The sequence below is a fragment of the Notolepis coatsorum genome, assembly GCF_963971535.1.
Source record: "Notolepis coatsorum genome assembly, chromosome: 7".
Classification (NCBI taxonomy): Eukaryota; Metazoa; Chordata; class Actinopteri; order Aulopiformes; family Paralepididae; genus Notolepis; species Notolepis coatsorum.
In genome coordinates, this window is record NC_140171.1 from 129058380 (window position 1) to 129075150 (window position 16771).

Below are 16771 nucleotides of genomic sequence, written 5' to 3' on the forward strand. Positions count from 1 at the left end.
GACGCTGGGTTCGAGCCCAGCTCTCCACATTGCTATCAGCTTGGCTGGTCGTTCATACTAATACACATTGGCCGTATTAGGGGGTGGGAAGCTGATGGGTGGGGATCGGACGTTGTGGACAGCGACTCCTACAGGTCGGTTGGTGCGCCTGCGCAGTAGAATCAGGAAGCGACGGGGGCGGCGTGCCCTCCAAACGCAGACCCCCGCCGCTGAGAGATCGCGCTGTGCAGGTGAAAAGATGCGACGGCTGTTACCTCAAGTACCGGAGGGGACTCGTGCTATGTATGACTTAGTCCACATTGCAGCCGGCTTGTGGGAGGCATGGCCTAACAGCGTTCGAGACAGGGGAGGGTAGAATTGGATGATACGAAATTGGGATGAGAGAAAAATTTAAAATGGGAGAAAAAGTAGACAAATTCTTTTTTGCCGCACTGTGAAATGCACTTGTAGATGTTTGATGCACTCTCCGTAGTCACATACATGATCTTGCTTTTGTCAAGAGATAAGAAAGTGAAACTTCGGCAGACATGTGGTGTTGTATAAAAGCAAGCCGTCTTCCACCAATACAGTGACAAAAAAGCGTGAGAAAGATGTCAGCTCAGTGTAATGCCATTGTGAAGGAGATGATGGCGGCATCTTTGTTGATGATCTTTGTCGTCTTCATTCTTATAATGAAGATAGGATCAAGATAAGATATTCCTGTATTGATCCCCTTGGGGAAATTCGGGCGCCAAAGCAGCATTGCGGGGGGGGGGGGGGGGGGGGTGGGGGTGGTACAGGTATGGGCATGGTAATAGTAGAAAGACATAAATATAGACAATAAAATTATAATAAAAATAAACAGTGTAAACATTATAATTAACTAATAAAGTAAGTTATAGTAATCTAATAATTAAATTTAGACAACAAAGCTATTTGCATTTTCAGACGGCCGTCCGTAGCTATAGCCTGTAGTACTTTGATTTTAAAAGACGATGAGAGCGACTCGTGAAATCCCTCGAGGCACAAGTAATACACGGTCACCACGATTTAACACTCTCACAACCACACGACAGAAGGTTAACCATTTCACTCGTCGTGTGGCAGTGAGATGGTTAACCTTCTCTAGTGTCGCAGTGAAAAGGGTTAACCCCTTGGTAGTGTGGTAGTGAAAGGGATAATGAAGTTATTAGTGGGCGGAGTCTGCAGCGGCAGATAGTCTGCTGATTGGAGTAGAGCTCACTAACACACCCGTCAGTCACCCTGTCATCCAATCGCTTGCTTTATGCCGCAGCGGCGTACTGTGCAGGCCAACTGAGCAACGGCGTATACTGTACTACTCACTTCCTGACTTCCGCATGAACCCTTTTAGCTCAGAAACATAATCTTGTCTAGTCGATAATATACCTGTAATTGTTTTTGTCATTTTGGGTTGCACTCTGAATATTTGTTTTGTGTGTGTTGTTGTTGTTGTTGTTGTTCCTAGTGTCATGACCCATTAACACACTATATTAATAAACCCTATCTGTTTCCATAATAACATTTGAATCTGCCCATTGATTACAGAGTGGAGCCCTGTTCTATGTGAGTAGAATGTAGTTCACGTACCTCTCTCTCTCTCTCTCTCTCTCTCTCTCTCAATCTCTCTCTCTCTCTCTCTCTCTCTCTCTCTCTCTCTCTCTCTCTCTCTCTCTCTCTCTCTCTCTCTCTCACTATCCTCCATCCAGCCCCGTCGCATGACATGTACTTTTTACAATGTTCTTCTTGCTCTTGTCTGTAGGCTCTGCTTTCAAATATTTCACAATGAAGTTGCAACTCTATGGGAAACATCTTGTCCTGAATACGAGACAACGTTTTACCGCTAATAAAAACCAATGACCTCCTACATCTGAGCTGACGGAGGGCAGCTGTGTACTTTTACACCGCGACTGTGCGTTTATGACATGTTCCACGGTGATATGTTCCACAGTGATATGTTCCACTGTGCACATTAAGCAAGACCCCCTGTCAGCACTTCACAAATTATAACACACTCCCCTGTATCCAACTCTGCCTCTGGTGGTTCTGGCTGGAGAGCTGCCATAGAGAGCAGTTCCTGCACAAATAGCAGTATTTTACTGTGAATCCTCACCTAACCACTGGAGCAGAGACGGAGAGCCGAGAGAGGTAGGATGAGGTGAGAGAGGTCCAAAACCTCCAGCAGCCTTTCCCGCTCCACCCCAACAGGAATGAAGTCTGGGGATCAAATCATCTTCATGTATCAGTTACTTACACGGTGGGATATTTCACCTATATTGTAGCTAAGTAGGATTAAAGTGGTTCGCTGGCCAGTGGCCACTGATGAGGTTTCAAGCCATTTCGTCTCTAAATTACTTAAAGGGGCGCCTTAAAGGGGCACACTTATTTGGTTTGTTTCTGTTCCTTTTCCTCAAACAGCAGACAGTGATCTGTACCATTTCCAAGTAGCATTCTGCGTAATGTGTAGCGTGTGAACACAGCGACATGTAACGTCCGTCGGGCCCCCGGCGATCTGTAGAGCAGATGTTGATCAGTGAGCACGGAGCAGCACACATCCCCGACTGGGCTCGTGCCTCGGAAGGTTTAGTGTTTCTTTTTACTGATCCTCTTTTGCCCTCTCTCCTCAATCAGTCCTAACGCTTAGGGTCCCATGTCCTGCCAAAGAGCCGGCACTCATGATATAACAAATGAGGTTGAAAGCCCACGAAGCTACAATACCGTTTCTGAAGATGGAGGTCATGAAAGAGAGAGAAAATATATGATGATTGTCTGAGTCCAAGACAATATCTTAAATCTCACACCTAGGAGTCGATGGCTCCACTCCCCCCTCCTGACCCCACTCCTGGACAGGCTACAGGTGGCCAGTGTCCCCTTCTCTCCCAGCAGTGTGTCTCTATTTGCACTCGATTCACGTGTCTCACACTAGTAAATCGATATTGATCATGAAGATCTGCCCACGAGCATAATCGATGAATCCGGGTCCACCTGCGAGGACCTCATCTATTTATATGCAGTGTTGACTCTCAACGCTCTTGACATTTTGATGATTCCTCCGTCGAAGCCTGACGTCTTCCAGAGTCCACGTAGCCCCACGGTGATTAGCCTTCTGAAGTGGATGCCGCTCTCTCTGGCCACTTGTCAAATGCCTGACATACTCGCTCTGCGAGAGGAATGTGGGTCAACTTCTTACGCCGCTAAATTGACCCCTGTGCCTGTTCGTAATCTGCTCTTTGTTTCTGCTCGTGCCAGTCAACGAGTCGAGCGAGTAGAGAGGTTGCCAATGGATGAAGTTAGCCGCTCCGGTTGCGCCACAGTGCCCGCACGAGTGGAAACAGGGGCTTGAAGGGTGGAACTGTCTGACCTCGGGTGGGGCTCTGCCACAGCTCTGTGGTGAGCAGAACCAGGGGCTTGGAGGGGGCTCTGCCACAGCTCTGTGGGAGCAGAACCAGGGGCTTGGAGGGGGCTCTGCCACAGCTCTGTGGGAGCAAGACAGGGGCTTGGAGGAGGGGGCTCTGCCACAGCTCTGTGGGAGCAGAGACAGGGGCTTGGAGGGGGCTCTGCCACAGCTCTGTGGGAGCAGAACCAGGGGCTTGGAGGGGGCTCTGCCACAGCTCTGTAGGAGCAGAGACAGGGGCTTGGAGGGGGCTCTGCCACAGCTCTGTGGGAGCAGAGACAGGGGCTTGGAGGGTGGAACTGTCTGACCTCGGTGGGGCTCTGCCACAGCTCCGATTGGTTTGGAGAGGGAGCCGCAGGATTGTTAGACCCCCCCCCCCCCAGCGGCACGAGCACTCACTTAAAAGCAGCCCCGTCATGCCATCCAGCCAAAGACCACATTGTACTTCTCACGTCCCAAGCGCAACGCCGAGTTCTCTTAACTCATCCCACAGGGTTCCCTCGTCCTCAGAGCGCCAGTGTGCGGCTCGCTTTGATGCAGCGGGAAAATACTACTCTCTTTATTATAGTCAAAATACTACTCTCTTTATTATAGTCTAATACTACTCTCTTTATTATAGTCACACAAGACAAATACGGCCAGAGAAGTGAGTGTTATTCTATGGATGATTCCCTGGTCGTGACTCGTTCAACACTGTGGCCCTGGACGGAATGTAACGGGCACCACCTGTCCAAACATGTGCACAGATCACCTATTTATTCAGGCGTGACAATGGGTATAATAGAACCCAGTATCTCTCTCTCTCTCTCTCCTCTTCTTCTCTCTCTCTCTCCTCTTCTCCTCTCTCTCTCCAACCCCCCCCCCCCCCCCCCCCTCCACCCCCCCCCTCCCCCCCCCCCCCCCCCCCCCCCCCCCCCCCAACTCCCTTATTAGTGGAACCTTTTACCAAGTGGACAGATTCTCCCTGATAGGCTGGTGGAGTTGGTCTCTGGCTTGTGCCACCGCGCTAAAAACAAATCCGTCTCATTTCCATCTCAATCAGCGTGACGTGCGCTGAGCCGCGGCCTCGTTAGCCTCTCGGTGAAGCGGCGCGGCCCGCTGCCCCGCAGATATTTACACACATCATAAAAGCCCCCAGACGTAACACAGCTGCACCCAGCGGAGCCAAGCATCTGCAAGGAAGGACGCTCAAAGGTCTAATCAGATTTCATTTAAGGTCCGCGTTTTACAATAAACACAGGTTCAGTAGTTTGAGACACCTGTTTGGTCTTCTGGGTCAGATATATATATATATTTTTTTTTTTTATTGTTGATAGATCTTCTTTGACGGATATCAATGACAGGGTGACATTGATGAGGAACTGGAGGACATAATCCAGATGGTTTTGGATATTTTGGAGTCGTGGTGTGCGTGAGCACCGCCATATGCATTATTGGAGCCCTCTTTGGAGCACTGACGCACCACTGACGCACCACGACAGCTTTCCATACGGCAGGAAACAGGCTCGTCACACATAATACAACGGCCCACATCTGCCACCGTCAGCTCTGATTTATTTGGAGAAAGCAGATACTGTATTTGTTTCCCTCTGTCTTCCCTTCTCCCTGTCTGTCTTCCCTCCTCCCTGTCTGTCTTCCCTCCTCCCTGTCTGTCTTCCCTTCTCCCTGTCTGTCTTCCCTTCTCCCTGTCTCTCTTCCCTTCTCCCTGTCTCTCTTCCCTTCTCCCTGTCTGTCTTCCCTCCTCCCTGTCACCATCCCTGTCTCTCTTCCCTCCTCCCTGTCTGTCTTCCCTTCTCCCTGTCTCTCTTCCCTTCTCCCTGTCTCTCTTCCCTTCTCCCTGTCTCGCTTCCCTTCTCCCTGTCTGTCTTCCCTTCTCCCTGTCTCTCTTCCCTTCTCCCTGTCTCTCTTCCCTTCTCCCTGTCTCGCTTCCCTTCTCCCTGTCTGTCTTCCCTTCTCCCTGTCTGTCTTCCCTTCTCCCTGTCTGTCTTTCCTCCTCCCTGTCACCATCCCTGTCTCTTCCCTTCTCCCTGTCTGTCTTCCCTTCTCCCTGTCTGTCTTCCCTTCTCCCTGTCTGTCTTCCCTTCTCCCTGTCTGTCTTTCCTCCTCCCTGTCACCATCCCTGTCTCTTCCCTTCTCCCTGTCACCATCCCTGTCTCTTCCCTTCTCCCTGTCACCATCCCTGTCTGTCTTCCCTTCTCCCTGTCTGTCTTCCCTCCTCCCTGTCACCATCCCTGTCTGTCTTCCCTTCTCCCTGTCACCATCCCCATCTGTCTTACTGTAAGCCAGTAGGATTTGAATTGATTGACCGGCCAATCCTGATCTCAAATATGAACAATTCTTAAATGATTACTAGGCTGGGCATGTTGACCAATAGACGTATTAATGTCGCCATGGATATCGATCTCGTTCCCGTCACAGCATTATCAGAAACCTATGGAAGCCGTTCTGGGTGTGAAAGTAAATCATCACCATGACAACCTATAGGAAAGGCCCTGTCTATTCATTCAAGCTCCATGCTTCTGACCGATATGGACTGTGTTGGCCTGAGTGGGGAATGGGTTTCTCGTTGCTTGCCGGGTGTAAAAGGGGTCATAATGAAGGTGGCGTGTGGCTACAATGCATGTTAGGATGGACTCCATGTATAAAATATTCATAATAACTAGCTATTTTTGCACGTTTTTGTCTCTGTGGCTCCGTTATTCAGTCACACACTCGCTTTCAGCTTTATTCAGGGGATTTGAGCAGAGAGCCTCTTAAGTTATTGTAGGAACATGATACTGTCACGAGACGGCTGTCCTCTTCTTCTTCGCCTTTCACGGTGAAATGTACCTTTTAACCCTTTCACTGCCATACGACAGAAAGGGTTAACCACACGATCCTTTACTATCACACAACCGACGGTGAAAGGGTTAAGGGGAAACACAGGAGGTCCCGTTTACAGCACATACGAATATAAACAGTCGTCTGTTCTAAACATTATCTGCATGTGATTCGTGATTGATTTGACAAATGTATTATCTGACAAGCTACTCTTTTCAAGCTACACAATACGTTGCTTTAACATAACATTGTTTTTTTTTGTTGGTTTTTCTCAGGGTGAATTGGAACGTCAGCTCCTACAAGCCAACCCCATCCTGGAGTCTTTCGGGAACGCCAAGACGGTGAAAAACGACAACTCCTCGCGTTTCGTGAGTAAAAATAAGCACCTCGTTGAATCGTGGCGTGGGATCGCGTTCTGTCACGCAGACCCCAACATGTCTAGTGCCGTGTGTTTGACTCGCCTTAACCCTTTCACTACCACACTACAGATGGGTATGGGTTAACCTTCTGTAGTGTGGTGTTGTGAAAGGGTTGTCGTGTGGTAGTGAAAGGGTTAAGGTTTGCCTTCCTAAAGCCAGATAATCGGACATGAGTGCGATTCAGCCGGCCTGTCTCCCAGGACAAAATTCTTCCAAGCTTTTTGAATATAAGTAAGGAGGGAATTGAGAGGAAAGGAATTTGATTATACAGTCACACGTAATGACACAGGGGGCCATTCCAGCTGGACAGAGCCATCTGCAAGTCATTAATAACACCTCTGATATCTTGGTTCAGAACCTGAGAAGCCGCGCCACTCGACACCAGAACTTCAGGGCAGATTGTAGCCGTCAACGCCAAGGGGTGGTCTGATGACTTGAGATGGAGAGGACCTGACTGGATGAGAGGGGGTTGAGAGAGAGAGAGAGAGAGAGAGAGAGAGAGAGAGAGAGAGCGAGAGCGAGAGAGATGGAGTGTTATTGTCATGATGCATTTTGGTATCCAAAGCGCTTTACAATTTTGTTCCTCACATTCACCCATTCACTCACACATTCACACACTGACAGCGGAGGCAACCATGCAAGGTGGTTCATCAGGAGCAATTAGGGGTTAAGTGTCCTGCTCAAGGACATTTTGACACGTTTGCTGGGAGGAGCAGGAATCGAACTTGGAACCTTTCCGATTACCAGACGGCCGTTCTACCTCCTGAGCCACTGTCACCTAAATCACCACTGCCGATTTAAAGGGCATTCATGGTAGCATTGTTGTTGAGGAAAGTAAGCTATTTGGAGTCCCGATATAAACATTGTTGCTTCTAAACCAAAAACGTATATTTCCTTACTACACTGCTCCTTAAACCCTTTCACTACCACACTACAGAAGGTTAACCCTTTCACTGTCACATGACAGGGATAACCCTTTCACTGCCACACTACATAAGGTTAACCCTTTCACTGTCACACGACAAAGGGTTAACCCTTTCACTACCACACTACAGAAGGTTAACCCTTTCACTGTCACACAACAGGGATAACCCTTTCACTACCACACTACAGAAGGTTAACCCTTTCACTGCCACACTACATAAGGTTAACCCTTTCACTGTCACACGACAAAGGGTTAACCCTTTCACTACCACACTACAGAAGGTTAACCCTTTCACTACCACACCACAGAAGGTTAACCTTTTCACTGTCACACGACAATCCGTCTGTACTAGTGTGGTAGTGAAAGGTCAACCTTCTGTAGTGTGGTAGTGAAAGGGTTAAAATGTTGACTTTAGCACAGCTCCCTCTTTAAGACCATGGAAGGCCATCTCTCCAGATGTTATCTCCGTTTTTGGTCTGTAATGAGAAAATCCCTTTCCACCACCATTTTAGGATCATGTCCCCTTAAGTCTATGCGTGCGAAACAGATAGCGGGTCTCTACTTGGTGATCAGAAGCGGACCTGTCGGAGCCTCTGGCCGGCCGTTCGTATCCCCAGAGCTCAGGTCTCCGTGTGGATCTTCCAAGAATAAGAGCACTGTTCCAAGATTTACCGCTCCGGTCACAAGCTTTAACTTCAGATCACAGCTCATTAATTTTGAATTAGGATGCTCTGAGTGGAAGTAGCCTAAAGTAAAATGATTATTATTTTTTTTTTAAACCAGAAGATTCATGTGTCTCTGAATGTCCTGTGTTGGATCTTTCTTGAATATCCTTGTCTCCTTTTCTGTCACTGTATCTACAGGGGAAATTCATCCGGATTAATTTTGATGTCACTGGATACATCGTCGGGGCCAACATTGAAACTTGTATCTTTTTTTGTTGTTGTTGTTGTTGTTGTTGCTTGCAGCCAACCTTACATTCGCCATATACAGTATAGTTGAGATTTGTATGGAGAAGCTAAAGATAGGCCGCTTGCTGGTCCCTGGCTGTTGATATGTCGTTTTAAATTATGCAGACGCATTATGTATAATATCTAAACATTAAATCCGGGCCACTTGTTTGTCAAACTTGTACCCCAGAAGTTGCTGAAATGGTCCAATTTGTCTGCCTGCTCTCTGGATGCTTCAAACGTTCAATTTGTTATTTTCAGTCAGTCGTCTTCAGACTAGGGCTGACTTCGAATAGTCGACTCATCGATCGAAAGGAGCCGTAGTCGACTGCCAAATCTTTTTATTATATTATTATTATTTCGGTTTTTTAATCATTCTTTCCAAAAGCAAAGAGGCCTAGAAGCGTGGCTAACGCTAACGGCGCACATACCAACGAGGCTAACTGCCTAAGAAAACGGACACAGAGGCACTGAAAGAGGATTTCACACACTAGACATATCAAGATCAGAGGACAAGAAGCCTTCAGTCGACTTCTTCAGACATTAAGCACCCCCACAGCCCAAATGGAATGCGACTATACAAATCCTTAGTCGGGGACAGGCCTAGTTCAGACCCATAAATAAACCATTTCAACAACTTCAAGTTGAATGTTTGACAAACTAGTGGCCCAGATCTCATGTTTAGGTACTATAGAATTAAATGATATGATATACTCACCCAGGGGGGGGGGGGGCCTAGTTCATCTAAGTCAATGTCAATTTTGTTGGCTGTGATATGTAGCTATCGTTACATTATCAGCAAAAGATAAACCCATTAGAAACACTTTCACATACACTACACACATACACATAGTAGAGATCCAGAAATTAAGAATGAAATTAGCTCATTATTATTAGTTATTTCTAGTGCAAAAAATTTTCATGTAGGCTCTATGTTAAATAAACCAAATCAACAAATACTTGATAATAGAGTTGTCAGTCTCTTGTTGACCTATGGACCTGGATTGTCCCTCCCGGCCTGTTTCCTTGACCACGCCGTGTCAGACCTGCTGGAGAAGTCCAGAGCCATTCGCCAAGCCAAAGACGAGCGCACCTTCCACCTCTTCTACCAGCTGCTGGCCGGGGCCGGGGAGCACCTCACGTGTGAGTAGTAGTAGTAGTACTAGTACCAGAGGACAACATACTAATACTCGTATCATGTGGGGGGCGTACCCGGAGAAAGGCCTTGACTGCCATCAGAGTCTTGAACACTGAACTCTCCACACACAAGCACACATGAGCACACACACACACACATGCTGCACACGCTCACACTCACTTTACACAATGAAAAGGTCACTTTAAAAAAAAAGAAAACGGGAGTGGTTCTTGTATAGTAATAGATGGATATAGCAAGATAGCATAAGGATATATATAGTATAACTGTATATAGTATAGTATTGTATAGTAGTAGTGTACATAAGACCCAGTGCCTCATCCGTTAACACTGTATTGCACTATCGCAGGACCTTAGCATGTCTTTTACCATGCTTTTTTAAAACGTTATGTACATTATACACCTGTTATGTCTTATTCTTATTACTTGTATTATTGCACAATCGCTGCGGGCATGACCACCCGCATTTCACTGTATGCCTTGTATGCCGTGACAAATAAACCTCTTGACTTGACTTGACTGCCATAGTTAAAGATCCAGTGGAGTAACACCTGAAGAACCGTCCATGATCCTTACTCCCCTTGTCAGTATTCAGTCTTACTGCCTCTTAAGTAACAATACTTTGCTGTTAATTTTGCATAAGTAGTTGTTTTCCTGATAGACTTGACCAGTAATGTAACTTGGCTGAAACCCTTTTAGTGGGTGTCCTGTTCCTACACTACTCTAGGAGTGCCAACATCACAGGGAGACAGCCGTCGTGACAGTTTTCCCAGACTCCTTTTGCCCCGTCCAGAACGATCAATTAATCAATTCATTATTTAGAAAAAGGCTCCAGCCAATTATGGCAAATAACATTAAGTTTTATCTTTGGCCATGTCATTACTCACAATAGCCTTCCTAATATGTGGCACACATTACATGCATGTTGTAAAATCATCTGTCAACTTGAAATATAAGATAATGTGAAACTGCACCGCCTCTCTAAATACTGCTTTCAAGTTTCATTATTAGTTGTCATACAAAAATACAGAATACTTTTATATGAAATGCTTTTTCCTGTTCTGCTCCTGAGAGTGTGCTAGATCAAAATAAAATAGATAAGTAAAAAAAAAAAAAAAAAAGTACATAACAAGTGTAAACAAAAGTGTTCAAAACAAAAGTGTTCAATATACATATATACAATACAATATAAAGTACAATGCATAAATGGGATGAGGTACAACTTAGGGTAAGGTGCAATGAGGTATGAGTTGTAGTGCAAATCTCTTTACCAATAATATAAATATAAAGTGTGTTAAAGTGTCTAAAGTGGGTAACGTGGGTGCTACAGTGAGTTGTTTATTTAAAGTGAGTGTGTGTGCGTGTGGATGTGTGTGCTGTGAGTGTATTTGATGGTTTGTTACATAGTGTTATTGTCATTGAGCATTCTGATTCTGAGCATTCAATTCCTCTAAACAGCGGATCTGTTGTTGGAAGGATTCAACAATTACCGCTTCCTGTCCAACGGTAACGTCCCCGTCCCAGGCCAGCAGGACAAGGACAACTTCCAGGACACCATGGATGCGATGCACATCATGAACTTCTCCCACGAGGAGATTCTTGGTATGCAGCTTCCGATAACAAAGTGCAACAAAAGAAATGTGGCGTGTCTCAACGGTGCTATCTTGTATTCCCCAGTGGAACTGAATTGACTGCTTGCGCGGAGAGAGGGATGCAAACTGGCAGCTGCAAAAACGGTTACAGAGCAGTGTTGTGAAATAAAAAAAAGGATAGGGTTAGTTAGTTTCCCCCGACATATGGATTAGGCCAAGTCTTAAAGTCATAACAAATTACTTTCAACAGAGACCTCCACTGAAATGGTTCCCTGATCAATTCCATTCTACTATTTATTGCACTGCACTATTGCACTATTTTACTCTGTCTATTCTATCTTACTCTTTTTATTATTGTCTATTTAAAACTGAATCAAACCATAAACAAAGTGGCATGTTAGATCCTAATGTGAAAAACTGTGATTTTATATGTCTGTACTTTATGTACTTTTTCTGTTGTGAAGCACTTTGAGCTGCAGTTACTGTATGAAAGGTGCTATACAAATACAGTTTATTATTATTATTATTATTATTATTATTATTATTATTATTATTATTATTATTATTATTATTATTATTATTATTATTATTATTATTATCAAGAGCCAGGCTTAATCTACATGGATCTTCTCTCATCTCTTGTCTCTTCTGATTGTAGCCATGCTGAAAGTGGTGTCCTCTGTGCTTCAGTTCGGCAACGTCATCTTCAAGAAGGAGAGGAACACGGACCAAGCCTCCATGCCGGAGAACACAGGTATCTATCTATGAGCTTTCTCATTACATCTGTCACGGGTCACTAATCCTTTTTAAATTTTATTTTTATCAAATTTTTCTTTATTTTCTCCTTTTTCTCCCACACAAGAGACAACACAATACAGTAGTAATAATAATAATACACAGGACATCACAGGACAGTACTTCAACAATAATAATAATAATAATAATAATAATAATAATAATAATAATAATAATAATAATAATAATAATAATAATAATAATAATAATAATAATAATAACAAGAATAACAAGATAATTAAATTAAATCAAATTAGATTAATCAGTAAGACAGTATAATTAATATAAATTAAGGAATAGTGGAATATCCCGAGCCCCGATTCACCCCCGTCCCGACCCCTACGGTCCCCCCCTGTATGAGGACCCCGGGTCCAGCGCCCCCCTGCCGACCCAGTGACCGGGTCACTAATCCTGATCTCTAGGGAGGCGAGGCCTCGTCCTCTAACCCCTTGTCAGAAGGGTTCCTCCCAACTCCTCCTCTTCCTCCTGCCTTCCCTCCACTCGCCGTTCTCGGAGCAGAAGAGAGGCTGCTGATTATCCCCGGTCTCTCTCCCGCTGGCCTTGTCAACCTGCCTATTGAACCAACATCATTATTAAGATTTACTCCGTAGAGAAGTGGAGCGCGTCCTCGCGGCTCCGCCACATGTGGTGGTCCTCCCGCATATCTGGCACTTCAAGGGGAGACGGAGGAGGTAGCGGCTGATGCCAGTGACGCAGCTTCTCCGGCTATTCCCCAAATGTGGAAAGCAGAACCAGGGACGAAGCAGATGTTTTTCAGCGTTCAGGGACCCAATGGGTCTCACTTGACTGATCGGTACCGGGGCTTCTGGGTTTCATCTCCTTTAGGTTTTTCCCAAAAAACTCCATGTCACTAAAGACTGCAGTTATATGTGATGTGCAACAATGCGAACCTCCTGGTCTGTTGTGTTTCACTCGTGGCTCACAGCAAGCAGCTGGATCTAGCTCCCCTTCTTTTAAAGGTGCTGTACGTGGTATTTTCTTGTTAAAATAAGTGTCAAACAGTCCTACATTCCGAGTGTTTGGTCAGTAACATGGATCTCCCAGTCCCTCCGCTCTGCAGTAAACAGAAGATACATTCTCTGGTATCTCTTCCCACTTCATCCAATCATGAGATCTACCTAGAGAGAACCCTAGATATAATTTTTTATATATTATTTCTTATTTCAAGAAATCTTGCCAAGCCAAATTAGTTTACTGCACTGGCAGATTATTTATTATTTCAAGCACATATTTGCAACTTTTGGAACTGGGCACCAAAGCGCGTTGGTCCGGAGAGCGTGGCACACCCGTACGTAACGTGTTGGTCCTGAGAGCGTGGCACACCCGTACGTAACGTGTTGGTCCTGAGAGCACACCGTATGTAACGTGTTGGTCCTGAGAGCACACCGTATGTAACGTGTTGGTCCTGAGAGCACACCGTATGTAACGTGTTGGTCCTGAGAGCACACCGTATGTAACGTGTTGGTCCTGAGAGCACACCGTATGTAACGTGTTGGTCCTGAGAGCACACCGTATGTAACGTGTTGGTCCTGAGAGCACACCGTATGTAACGTGTTGGTCCAGAGAGCACACCGTATGTAACGTGTTGGTCCTGAGAGCACACTGTATGTAACGTGTTGGTCCAGAGAGCACACCGTATGTAACGTGTTGGTCCTGAGAGCACACTGTATGTAACGTGTTGCCCATTCGGAACAGGCCGGTCGCTTGGCCCCCAGGAGTGCAGCGTTGTTGAGAATCGTGGAGATGAGTGGAGTTGAGAATCGTGGAGATGAGTGGAGTTGAGAATCGTGGAGACGAGTGGAGTTGAGAATCGTGGAGATGAGTGGAGTTGAGAATCGTGGAGACGAGTGGAGTTGAGAATCGTGGAGATGAGTGGAGTTGAGAATCGTGGAGATGATTGGAGTTGAGAATCGTGGAGATGATTGGAGTTGAGAATCGTGGAGATGAGTGGAGTTGAGAATCGTGGAGATGAGTGGAGTTGAGAATCGTGGAGACGAGTGGAGTTGAGAATCGTGGAGATGAGTGGAGTTGAGAATCGTGGAGACGAGTGGAGTTGAGAATCGTGGAGACGAGTGGAGTTGAGAATCGTGAAGATGAGTGGAGTTGAGAATCGTGGAGATTCTGGAGCTCGCATCCAATCAACTTCACATTGGACACTGCACTTACTTGGGCCCTCAGCAATACACACACCGAGTCTGAAGTCGGACGAACAGTTCTCAAGACATGTGAATGACAGACATGATTATGCATGGTCATGCATTATGGCTATTTAAACGCCGATACAGCACCTATTGGTCAAATTACACCAAATTTGTCATGGTCACTCAGACTACACATCATATATGTCCACCAATTGTGGTTGCACAAAGCGTTCAGGAGATATGACATTAGTTTGTAATATAAGCCCTGCCCAGAGCATTTGAGCTAACTTTGAGGGCCAGATATAGCAAAACTGTATGGAATATAAAAAAATCTGGAAAAGTAACAAAACAAAAGTGAAGTAAATCAGATGAGCGGTTCTCGAGATTCACAAAGGACTGGACAGACACACGCACGCACGCAGATATTCCTTCCTTTATAGTTAGACGGTTGAATATGAGGCCTGCTCATGGGTGATTATTGTGAAATACTGTATTGGCTGTGGCTGCCTATCAAAGCTCCTGTGGTCTCCAACAGTCCCACTGATGGAAATTGTATGTGGCAAAATCCAGCAGGCGTATAATGTCCAACTCAGAACTCAACCCAACTGTGAGGTTGGTCAATGGATCGGTCTGTGACTATATTCTTAAACAAATCACATTCAATACTTGAAAGTGCCACTCTTTTTAGAATTTTGGACTCTCGTGGATTTCCTGGAAAATGTTCTAAAATGACCAAATATCCTGGGGGGGGGGGAAATTGTTGTTGTCCTGGAAATGTTATTGTATTTTAGCCCCTCACTCAGATTACCTATGTAATCCTAGGTTGTGTATTTAGTTTGAAACTCGACTGTTGGTAGGATTATACGTAGCGGCACCATCCAATTTGTAGCCCACGCTCTCTTTGTTTTGGCCTGCCATGGCATTTGACAAGCCCATGCTTATTCTCCTCTTGTTTTCAAAGTGCTGGAAAATCCTAACAGTAATGACTACAAAAGAATTTGTGCAGCTAAAAAGTACATAATCTGAGTTTTACAGAAATGTACAGCACGGTGCTACTTCCCTATTAACCCTTTCACTACCACACTACAGAAGGTTAACCGTCTGTAGTGTGGTAGTGAAAGGGTTAACCGTCTGTAGTGTGGTAGTGAAAGGGTTAACCTTATGTAGTGCGGGAGTGAAAGGGTTAACCGTCTGTAGTGTGGTAGTGAAAGGGTTAACCTTCTGTAGTGTGGTAGCTAAAGGGTTAACCGTCTGTAGTGTGGTAGTGAAAGGGTTAACCGTCTGTAGTGTGGTAGTGAAAGGGTTAACCTTATGTAGTGTGGTATTGAAAGGGTTAACCATCTGTAGTGTGGTAGTGAAAGTGTTAACCGTCTGTAGTGTGGTAGTGAAAGGGTTAACATGATGTAGTGTGGTAGTGAAAGGGTTAACCATTTGTTGTGTGTCAGTGAAAGGGTTAACCTTCTGTATTGTCGCAGTGAAAGGGTTAACCATTTGGTAGTGTGGTAGTGAAAGGGTTAAATTACGTACGTCATTTACGAGGAATTGTTGGCACACAGGAGTTGTTGCTAACAAGAGGAAGCCAGAGGACCTTATTGTACAGTTAGCAGTGATGGGTGCAGCAGTCACCTGTAATGAACGTGAGACACGTCATCATGAACCCTGCATCCTTAAAAAAGGAGGAACTGGGGTTAAATGTGTCGATACTAGGCCTACCGGTAAAGACCGTTTGTGAGCAAGTGCTGTCCTGGATTGTCAAAAAAGATTCCTGGAATATTATTTCTCAAAAAGAGTGGGAACCCTGATTTACATATGATAAATAAAACAAACAGATGATGATATTTTCACTGATTCTTCTCACCTGATCCATGTTTGATTATTTATCTTCATTTTGCACCCCCTCCCTCTCTCCCAGCGGCCCAGAAGCTGTGTCATCTCTTGGGGTTGAATGTGATGGAGTTCACCAGAGCCATCCTCTCCCCAAGGATCAAAGTGGGAAGAGACTACGTCCAAAAGGCCCAGACCAAAGAACAGGTAGGTTAGGTTGTTGGTTAGTTAGTTAGTTAGTTAGTTAGTTCGTTATTTCGTTAGTTAGTTAGTTCGTTAGTTCGTTAGTTCGTTAGTTAGTTGCCCTCTTTTCTTGATCCTCCAATCACAACTGTTGCTTCCCTCAGTCAGTTATGCTCTCATCTGGTAACAAACCAAATCGTACATGTATGACATGTATGTATGCAATTATGGGTGTCATAGGGGTGTCAATTCAAAGATAATTATAAAAAATATATATTTAGTCATTATCAAATATGAATCTGAATAGTGAGATATTTTCTTTTCTTTCTTTCCTTTTTTTTCTTGTTTAATCTGTGAATTGTTTGTTTCTTTGTATATATTGTATAAATTATTATTTTGTGTAAATTAGGTTGTACGCCAACCATCAAGTGTTACTTGTTTAGTTCAGGAATAGGGGGCAGGTAATTATACGATTTTTTCTTCTTCCTGCTCCATGGTAGAACTGGATTTATGTTTTTGTATGAAAACTGTATGATTTATATTACTTCCATGTG

General features: G+C 45.0%; 2 protein-coding genes across 3 annotated transcripts in view; both read left to right on the plus strand.

Annotated features, from left to right (window-relative positions):
- Nucleotides 1–9656, plus strand: part of LOC311231764 (myosin-10-like) — a gene marked incomplete at its 3' end in the record, with an annotated part of 144919 nt that extends 135263 nt beyond the window's left edge. The window contains exons 7-8 of the mRNA XM_084318387.1: nt 6487–6583; nt 9550–9656. Of these exons, the coding sequence (XP_084174513.1) occupies nt 6487–6583; nt 9550–9656 (204 nt within the window). The remainder of the gene's footprint in view (nt 1–6486; nt 6584–9549) is intronic.
- The window catches only part of LOC311232183 (myosin-10), a 91524-nt gene continuing 76303 nt past the window's right edge, over nt 1551–16771 (plus strand). Inside the window, exons 1-7 of one of the 2 annotated variants that reach the window (XM_084318881.1) lie at nt 1551–1563; nt 6487–6579; nt 8419–8482; nt 9550–9648; nt 11120–11263; nt 11912–12007; nt 16123–16241. In XM_084318881.1, the coding sequence (XP_084175007.1) occupies nt 11218–11263; nt 11912–12007; nt 16123–16241 (261 nt within the window). In that variant the 5' untranslated portion in view covers nt 1551–1563; nt 6487–6579; nt 8419–8482; nt 9550–9648; nt 11120–11217. Of the gene's footprint in view, nt 1564–6486; nt 6580–8418; nt 8483–9549; nt 9649–11119; nt 11264–11911; nt 12008–16122; nt 16242–16771 lie in introns of those variants that run through there. The other variant, XR_014619927.1, reaches the window with a different exon arrangement.